This window comes from Haliotis rubra, unplaced genomic scaffold (genome assembly GCF_003918875.1).
Source record: "Haliotis rubra isolate DU_JTF1 unplaced genomic scaffold, ASM391887v1 Scf821, whole genome shotgun sequence".
Lineage (NCBI taxonomy): Eukaryota > Metazoa > Mollusca > Gastropoda > Lepetellida > Haliotidae > Haliotis > Haliotis rubra.
Window position 1 is genome coordinate 128,002 of NW_025767548.1, and position 11,026 is coordinate 139,027.

Sequence of the window (11,026 nt, forward strand, 5' to 3'; positions counted from 1 at the left end):
TTAATTGAACATGTAAAGCAAATGAAAGCATGAAAAAAATCTGCAGCATTAAGTTCAGCATTCAACAATAACAGCAAGTTACACACTTCATACTGTTTCACTGCAAGTAATGCAAACTGAAAACGTCAAGAAAAATAAATTCAAAAGATTCACACTCATGTGTTATCTGATACAACAGCAATGGTGAAAAATGAAAAAGAAGAAGAGAATACTGTGAGACTAAAAGTCCAAACTTGTATTTCAGCATCACTTTCGACTGTTGTTAATTTAACATTTACTATTTCAATGTGAACTCCAGACCTATTGTTTTGAGACATAAGCTGAGCCATAAAAATGAGAAACAATAAAAAAGAAACAATATCTAAATATGAGTTAGAATAAAATTTCTGGTTAGCTGTTGGAAATAGTAACTACATTATCAAATGTAGGTATGTCAAAAGTAAGGATGTCTTCAATCAAATACAAACTTCATCACACATTTGCTGACACTTCCAAAGATTTGACTAGACTAAACAAGAAAATAGATGATCTGGGATTTATGGAAGGCTAAACATGCTAAAGTTGTGGATAATAAGAAGCATGGTAAAAGGTTTCAAGTGAAGTAGCTTTTACTGTTTCAACCACTTCAAGTTCAGCAACAAATATTTACAAAACAATGAAAGCTAAGAAAATATTAGGAAGCCTCAATTCAGAAATATACAAACTTGTCCACTCTGTAATGCAAAGAAAAAAAAATGATATAAATAATGCTGTAAATCATAGACAAAAGTAACTTATAATTCAGATCCCTAAAAAAAGGAACTACCTCTTAAACCCTTAACTGTATCGTAAACCAACAATAAATATACCTACTGGTACTACTACCAGTAATAATAACACTGGCTTTAGCAGTAGGATATGAACCATAGTTGTAGGAGTAATAACAGTGAGCATTGTGAGTGAATAAGTTAAGGTATTGTCATCAGTATTCCAGCCACACAATGGCAGCCTGTAAATAATCATGTCTGGATATGCAAAACAGTGGTTAATAGCATGAGCAACTATTCATGCAGTCAGGGTTTGAATGGCACATAACTAAGTAGATCACATGATATAAAAAACTCTGATAATCATTCTAATTGTTTCTTACAGCAAGCATAATAGTGAGATATTAGATTATGATTAATATAGTTGATGTCAGATGCCAAATAGGTACAGTCATGTGCCAGAAGTATTGCAACAATCACAGCTGCAGATACAAAATGAACTTTGCTTTGCTGTAAAAAAAATCACTCATGTTTTTAAGCCAGGTGACAATGGTACAGCATATTTTGTCTGAATATATTTTGGGATGTACTTTTTCACTTGACGCAGATTTGATGACTCCACATGCTGTGTATACATCAGTCCTGTATGTAGCAGAGATGGATCAGTCAGCAAAAGAATGGACAGATGAGCAAAAGGAAAGAATATTTCAATGACATTAGAATGACGTCGTGAGAGAAATTAAAAAGAAGTTTAATCCATAAAAATATCTTGGACATCAATGTACAACTTCTAAATGCCACTGAAAGACGACATTAGAATAGTATGAAGAATTGTCAGATAGCTACTTTAGTATAAATTCAAAAATCTGCAGTTGGGCAAATTTTGAATAAGCATTTTGAGCAGCAAAACTGGAATTTGTAGGAACAAGAAGGAATTGGAGATTGTTTCGGCTGATTGTGGGAGTGGGATGGGGTGTGTGTCAGTTACAATAGTGTAGGTGTAGTGGTACCAGTTGAAGGCAATATTAACTGAAGAAACACTTGATACAAATTTGTGGCTTCTTGTTGACAAAGAATTTGATGATAATGCCGCAGTGAACATGCCTCGTGCCTGGGAAACTACCTAGTATGCACTGTCCTGAACTGCCCACAGCTGTTCATATCAGAAAATGTATGAAGATGTTTGAAACTTCAGAGAAATTGTGAAAACACGAACTCTTGTCAGGATTTGATAAAGTCTAGAGTGGATCTGGGTAGGTCTTCCTCAAGGTAATATTTATAATATTTGTAATATGTTTGTGAAATAGTCCTCATATCAATCCTGAATAAATGTTTTCATATTATCATGTTGGCTTACCAATCATGTTAGGCCATATGTATTTTTGTTGTGTTTCTCATCTTCAACCTCAACCGACAAGAAACAAGAATAAGCATAATTGAAAATTAAAAGAAAAGATTTTCATTAATTTTGTAACTTATTTTATGACATTTTAAAAAAGATTTTCATTAATTGTGTAACTTATTTTATGACATTTTAAAATTTAGATCACTTGGTAATATTCTTTCAATAAATTTATGATATACATCAGGTCGTTTTCCCTTGGATATTTCTTTTTAAAATGTTGGCTGAAGAAAGATCAAGTCAACCTGTTTATTGGTTGTATGTACAAAGGATACATCAGGGCATATAGTGCGTGGAAAATTGAGATAAGAATACTTTTTTTTTATTATTTGATGTCCGAATGAAAATTCAGTGTTAGGATGGAGACTGAATACACAGAAAAGAGATACAGACAGCCTCAAACAGATTTTTATCCAAGCTATCATGGCTATTCAGTGTTTGAAATTGTGCATACAGCTCAAGGGATCCTTGTCATAATCCTGAAGTTACGTATGTGATAAATGCTCCTGGAGCAAACAACATGGACCCCAGGATCCCCTTATTTATGAACACTGCTATGTACTCATTGTTTATAACATACGGTATCAACAAAGCAAATAGTCCTAATTACCCATGGAAGCTATCCTCATTCCTCCCGATGCAATTATAGACACAGGGTGACAGCATGCTACCCTCATTCACTCCAATGCAGTTACAGACACAGGGTGACAACATGCTACCATTTCCCCCCAATACAATTATTGACACAGGGTGACAACATGCTACCCTCATTTCCCCCCAATACAATTATTGACACAGGGTGACAACATGCTACCCTCATTTCCCCCCAATACAATTATTGACACAGGGTGACAACATGCTACCCTCATTTCCCCCCAATACAATGTTATCGACACAGGGCTACAGCATGCTACCCTCATTCCTCCCAATACAATTATCGACACAGGGTGAAAGCATGCTACCCTCATTACCCCCAATGCTCTTACTGACACAGGGCAACAGCATGCTACCCTCGTTCGCATGCCCTACATACTACTCACTGCGTCAGGATTTGCAAAAAGACCAAGTGGTGAGTATCGCTAAACAAACAATAGGACTTCTACTCTACAAATCTAATAAGCAAAGCCTATACATATTAAGGGCAGACAGTAACATAAGGAGTTTTCAGGAACCAACAAAGCTACAAAATAGGTTGTTTGGTGGATGTATGGCTGAACTGTAAAGATGAATAGTGAAGGTAATTATGACAGAGACAATTAAAACAGAAGTGCAGATGACTGACCATATCAAACTGTCAATGTTAATGTCAGGATAATATGAAGACTCTACTATCAGCGTTCAAGTCATGAAAATAGTGTCAAAACTGTCATGGTCACATGATGATTGTGTCACCATCAATGACAAGGTCCTATGAAGATGTGGTCAACATCTGCTGCAGTGGGGCCCTCATGGCAGTGTCAGCATCAATACTGAGGTCAGCCAGTCAGTGCCATTATCAATGCAGGTGTCAAGAATACACTAAACATGCTTGTGCAGGTCCAGAAGGTACCATCAATGTAATTGTCAAATTTTGTTTCATTAATGATGTCAGGAATAAAGTCAATCAGACTGCATGAAAACTTATGAAGGTGTTTTCAGAAAAGATCATGATGGATGACCTTGTAAAGTCAAATCATGGTACTAAAATCTGGAAAAAAATGTATCAACATGATTGAATGTCAAGTTTTACCAATAGATACATATTAAAGATACGTCAATGATCAATTCATCCATACATGACTAAATTTAAGCAAGATTTGGGACTACTTACTGTGTTTATGGTGAGATCTGTACACTGGAGGGTATACTCAAACACAGTATTGTCGTCAAGTGAGTCTGGACGATCACCCTAAAGTCAAGAATATATATCATATATAACACCTGTTCTTGTTCTCCAAAGCACTGTTAGTTATAGAATGATCACAAATCGATGTTAAAGTATTACTGCAATACTATATCTGTGAAAATCAGAGACTCAAACAATGAGAACATGAAACCTTCATGTGACCAATGGACAACTGAGATAAGTCCAAGAGAAACGTGATTTGTGCCTTAAATTCACTAGTACATGTTGTATTAACAAAAAGGTTTCTCATTTTTCAAAATGAACAATAATTACTGCACACAAAAATATTAGCGCTGGAAATACACAAGGTGTAAGTCACAACATACATCTCTGTCAATGGGTTTCTTCAGCCTCAGGAACCATTCCCTTCCAGTTACGCTGCCACTTCGAGGACCAGACTCCAGAGCAAAGTACTCCGCAGGAGGAAGCTGAGCATTAGTATTAGCATCAAATTGAAGCCCTATGCTCTGTGTATTGCCTGCCAGTCCAAGTCCAGCTCTGTATTCATTTGGTGAAGCTAAAATAAAAACAATGTTTGCTACCTCAATCTTGTTTTAAGGTTACATTTTTTACTCTCTACTTATGAAACAAAGTCATCAATTTTCATTCTCTTGAAATACAGTGTACTCTGTCAATACCGGCATCACTCGGGACCAAATAAAAATGCCGGTTTTGACAGAGTGCCGGTTTAGTCGGGTTGCAAGTTCGCTTATGACGCCGGCGCACACGGGAAGTTCATGGTCGTACTGTCACTTTAGCATTAACAACATGTCTGAATAAGAAACAAGGCAGTGTCTGAATGCACATTCATGTTTATTCATTCAAATAAAAACAAGATATAGTTTGTTTACTTTGTGAAAAAGTCACTGATTTTACTTTGTATTTTGTGTGCCGATGCCTCGAATGCAATGTCGAATCAACTAAACTCTTGCTAGTTTTGACAGTCAAACTGCCCATGTAAGTGACACGTACCACTCACTAATTAACAAGACACTGATTAACACTTCCCGTTTCTGAATAATCTCGGGAGTCACAGCCATGTAGAATTGTGTTGTTACATCATTTGGACCTAATTGCATCAAAGGGTTACTCCGTCTTTCATGAGCCGGTTTTTACAACTTGTTCGTTGGGACTGAAAAACAATGCCGATATCCCGAATAGACAGATGCCGATGTTTACAGATGTTTCTAAATGATAATTACGTGCATTTCTGCCGGGACTGAAACTTTGTGCCGATGTAGACAGAGTGCCGGTGTTTACAGAGGCCGGTATTGCCAGAGTCCACTGTACCGGTATTGATTTTGTGTGAGTATGAATATCCACTTTATAATATGAGTAAAATGTGAGCATGTCATATTAAACAAGCACATAATCATCTTATACTACTACTGGGTTTATGTACAACTTACCATCAATTGTTGCCTGATTATCTACTTCATTTATAGACACCCTCAAGGTTCCCTCAGCAGATGCATCTTGGCAAGTGTCTACAAACAAATAATACACATATCACTCACATTATCACAACGTACTTGCATCCATTTCCAAAGGGCTTTTCATACCTTTCATAATCCCTTACATTAATTGTGTATATATAATCTAATACCATGAATGTCATGAAAAAAAACTATTGACATTAATACAAAGAAACTTATATTTTCTACTGACATGTATTAAATGAATGAGAAAAATAACCTTTACATTGTATTTCTTCTTGAACATGAAAGTTTTGGGATATATAAACATATAGAACATGATTATATCTTATGAATGTTTGTCTTTGAATAACCTGTACACAGGGAACATTTTGTATTGCAAACATTATATATAAAGGTGAAAGTTGATAATACGTGTTTAAGGAACAACTGCAATAACATTCTATGGCATTTTTGGTAATAGCTCATACGAATCACCATGATACCATGTTTCATTGAATTTTGCATGCAAAAGGGGCAATTCAGAAAGTGTAACAAATAGTAGTATAAAATATATGCAATCATGCCAATCCATAGGTTAAATTCACATGCTTGAACATGTTGAAACAGGTTAAATCCATGCATATTTGCACAAACGTAAACCAATAACATAACCATCAACCCAGATCCATTAATCTTTCAGGACCAATATGAAAGAAATACATAAGGCAAATTCTTGAAATACATCTTTCCATCATCCTATGCAGGCAGCCAAGATCTTCAAGATGCACGTTATGTAGTCTCAGAACGCAAACTTGTATGTTCCAAACAGTTTACATATCCATCAACACCAAGCACAGAAACCATATCCATGGATCAGAAAATGCAGGTTTGGTGTACCTAAACCTTTCATGGAACAATCTTTCTCATCTGACCCGTCAGGACACTGTACAATCCCATCACATTTACAATATCGAGCAACACAGGTGCCATCAGCACACAGGAACGTGTTGGGGTCATATAGACACTGATACTCAGAATAGTGCCCAAATATCTCGTGATCCAAGTTGTAGTTTGAGTTCCAAACTTGGTCCAACTGGTGGGAATAGCTGTCCACCAATGCCCAAGACTTGTCTAAATGTGAGAGACAAACATCAGGAAGTCTTTCAATGCTCACATTCTGTACACAAGCCTCCTAAACTATTATGTGTATCTAGCATGTAAATACGCAGAATTAACAATATTATACAACATGATACAAATGTAGCAACATACTAAAAAGGACTGTCAAATGATTATCAGATGACATTACTATGTAAAATTAATAAAACTAGGCATGTAATCTTTCACAATAAGACTTATTATGCTTACACTTATTGTGCTATCATATTAAAATGGACTCAGTACATGTTGCAGTATGACTTTTCTGTTATATTGAAAATCATATGCGTGTACTGTTCTATGATGGATTAAACAATCCTTTGATCCCAAAATACTTATATATTCATCTACAACTTCAATATACAAAATATTAGAGCTGGCAGTCAGTATAGATCTCAGAGCTCAATAATATTTAGCTGAATTTTGATCTATTAATTACTACTTTCGTAAAAATATCGGAGAAGTAACTTAGAGGGAAAATGTCAATAAATCTGAAAGAAATCACATATTTCACATCTCTGGTGAGAGAAGACATATTAAGGCTTGGATTACTAACAAAATACTGCCCTGAAGATAAATTAGAAGCAGACCATGAACATGGAGTAAATGAAAACATTAATTCATTACAATAGTTTATGTATGATATTATCGATAAAACAATTTTCATATCGATATTCATTAATAATCTTCCCCATCGTTGACATTTCTGATTATCAACCTTTTTAGCTAGTCCTCGCAAAGCATTAAACATTTTTATTTATGAATTAGAATTCAAATAATTTCAAATATATAGCAGGTAATCAGACATAATATTTGTGGAAAATACAGAAACATGCAACTATATTGATGTTATGGGTTGGGACAAAACTATGACACATCTTTCCTGGTGTAAAATCCCTTTCTTTCTTCTGTACTTTCTAATCTATAGAAACTAATCTCAGAAGCTGCTCTAGGGCAAATCTGATTAATCTGTGTCTTATAAAACCAAGGTATATTGAAGTACTGCACTAATATTAATAGTATACTTACTGTAAAAATTGACTTGCTGTTGTGATATTTGTATACATGTCAGCAGTATTAGGACACAGGTCAGCATAACCGGTGCCTGTGCTGACTGGCGTTGTCGCCATCTTGTGTGTCTCCCTTGGAGCTGAGGTGGAGGTAGCTGCAACAGATTCTATAATACAATTCCTGATCTTATTTCATTGTCTGTCATGTGGTAAATAAACCAATATTTGGATAAACAAATTTGTACGTAACATAATGTCTTTTCCTGAATCATGATATTGGTTTATCTGAAAAGCATCTACAATACCTGCAAAGTGATCTAAATAGTCAAGTAAGGCAGACATGCTATTTGTTACTCGAATTCACATTAGATAATTCTTTTCAATCCAACAATCATGAAGTAGTAATTATCATATCGAGATCTTTGAACTCTGAACATTGAACATCTATTCACCTCTGTAATATTTTCTTTCACGCCAAATTACATAAATATCCAACTCTCTATTAACATACTAAGGTTAGAGTGGTAAACTCAGTGAATGATATAAAGAATATACAAGGTATTTTGTCTACTATGTATCAAATGTTTCAAATAGACATACTGCACATACAGTAAACATGTTGTCATTTCATTTTCACAACTTGCACAGAAATGATAAGAGAAATGATATACCAGTGGTTACACAATTGTACATTTACAGATTAACATTTAAAACAACATTTACAGACTAATGCCAAATGAATTCCAATGTTATTCACTCATTAGGATAGACAAGACAGTCACTCATATAAAGAAACAGTTATCACCTCTCAGTTATCGAAGTCATTTTAATGTCTTTTTCCATTCATATCTCAAAATTGGAAAAATATTACCCAAATGTAGAAATTTCAAAGCATGCTGCTATTTGCAATGATAATAAGCCAGATTTTCATGAATGAGCACTCGAAGCCCTGCCCTCTTGAGTGCATGAAAGGCGTATCGTCGCGATGACAATAGCTGAACCAGCCTTCTAACTTGCCTAACAAGTTCTCTCTAGGGCTGACTATATTCCACTCCCAGGTGACAGATTTAGACATGATAGAATAAAGTGGGTCACATGTTGGATAGGGAACAAATTCTCTATAGGCCTGTTCAATGCTAAAGATTTTGTTATATTATCATTCCAATACAAACAGCACCTAAATAATAATAGTTTATGTTCAAGAGATTAAGAGCAAAAAATACTGATTGGACACTGGTGACAAGCAAAGGCTTTTTTTCAAACTGCTTGAAAGGTGACTACTTTTCAATGTTTAAAAGCATGCAAATAATTTATTCACCCAATTTCACAAGAAAGATGAGGAATGGCCATGCAATATTGAGTCTGCAACTTCCTTTTCTCTGCATACACATATACCACATCACAATCATGCATGTTACATCATTATTTTTCCTTTGCTGTAGAATATTATAAAATGACAACTGGAAAAAGTACAGTGAAAGTGAACACCAATACATATAAAGCATATACCTTACATCATATACACAGTGGAATATGCAATATGACATGACATAAGGATTACTGATACTGACATCATACTTTAATACTTCACTAAATGCAAAACGAGAACCTAAATACACTTTATAAATTATTACTGGTAAGTGTACCATTATCTGATACATGAAAAGCAGATATCCATGCTGATGCTTTGGCAAATAAAACATTAAATCAATGTAAACATATTTTGTTTCAGTCATGTTCACCTAAAATGTAATGATATTTCAGTAAAAGAAGCTAACAAATCCAGCCTTACTCTTAAAATAGTTTTACATAGATTACAACAAATTACTGTCCTTAGCAGGAGGCCATGATATATCTTTATGACATGTACAAAACCATATCTAAATCATTAAACAAGTTTATAAGCATTGATTCATAGTTCATACTCATACATTCCTATCTTGTAAGATGTATGTCACCCATAATGTTTTTCAAGTGCACTGACTTAGGTATTTTCTGGAGATGGTAACAGTTCATAGTTATATATTCATATTGTCACATATAGTAGGACTATTTATTAGAAAGATACAGTTCACAAATGTTTAAATTTTTCTAATAGTTAAGTTTTGGGGTAAGATTTAAAAGTGTATCCATAATAAATCAAATCAAAATCATCTGATTGTCATCTTATGTTCAATATTGCATGTGCCATGGGCGTTTTATTTTTACATAACACATTGTTCCTAAGCTGTTAATCATCACTACTAAAAAAATCAATCACCTCTACTTCATATGTATTATCAATACATTACTCTCCTATGTCAACTAAAAATGTGTGAACTACTTTATAAAAGAAATTCTGACTTCACACATTACAAATACCCGATTGAAACTGAAAACGCGTTCTTAACACTAACAAACATGCGTAACGTTGTCCAGGGCGGTGACAGCAACTGCAATGTCTCTCACAGCATTTCTGTCACTAACTCTGTATTTCACGCATTAAACACTAACACACAATATTCCTCACCTTTTCGAAATGTCCAATCCCACCGATGATAAGTTAATCACAACCGGAGAGAAAGAATAACAGTAACACAGGCTAAGTGAATGTAACCGGCAGCTTTGCCACCACACCTTGTGAGACCCTGTATGATATGCTGTCGGATATATCCCATTGGTTTTCATAATAGAAGGCTGCGCCGACCGGTTATTTTGGAATGCCTTCAATAGGCAGCAACGGTATACAACAACTTGCAGAACCGGTTCGAGCACTGACACCGCCATCTTTGAAAACATTGCCATGTGAAACAATATAAATAGCAACCAATCAAAACCGTTTTACCGCGCAAAGCTACGCGTATGACTTCTTTCGTTGACTGTTATCAGACTCGCACGCACATATGTAGGTGAGGGTGTTTCAGAGAAGTGGCAAGACTCAAGTCCCAATGTTGCATCTTTTTTTGTCAAATAATGGTTAATAATCAACAATTGTTCAAAACAAGGTGAGGTTATGTATATGTTTGTGTACGAAAATATTAATATCACTTGTACATATTCATACTGAAAGGGAATAGTCCATTAACAGCAGTGTGTTCTCGTGTATGAACAGCATTAACCGTATGCAGGCAGCTGCAGGTGGTAGTTGTCTCTTCGAATATTATGTTTTATCCCCTTATCCTAAGACGTCACAGGCACACGCACACACACACATACTGCAGTATACATGCGCATCAAAACTTCTAAGATTATGTGGTCGTAGTGCGCATACTATTATTCTATGATTATGTGGTGGTAGTGCATGCATTGCAACTGTCAATACGAATCAAAACCGCTTAATGTTGCCGCCTAGTTGTTATTGCGCTATGTATGGAAGTTAAATTAGGTAATACCCGGAAATAATTTCAACCAGATTAACACCACGCGCA

General features: G+C 35.2%; 1 protein-coding gene across 1 annotated transcript in view; it reads right to left on the bottom strand.

The window, feature by feature from the left end:
• LOC124262111 overlaps window positions 1–10,251 on the bottom strand; it is a 121,688-nt gene extending 111,437 nt beyond the window's left edge. Inside the window, 6 exon segments of the mRNA XM_046696559.1 lie at window positions 705–713; window positions 3,959–4,036; window positions 4,360–4,550; window positions 5,443–5,520; window positions 7,639–7,774; window positions 10,129–10,251. Coding sequence (XP_046552515.1) covers window positions 705–713; window positions 3,959–4,036; window positions 4,360–4,550; window positions 5,443–5,520; window positions 7,639–7,705 — 423 coding nt within the window. The 5' untranslated portion in view covers window positions 7,706–7,774; window positions 10,129–10,251.
• Between the last annotated feature and the right edge of the window lie 775 nt (window positions 10,252–11,026).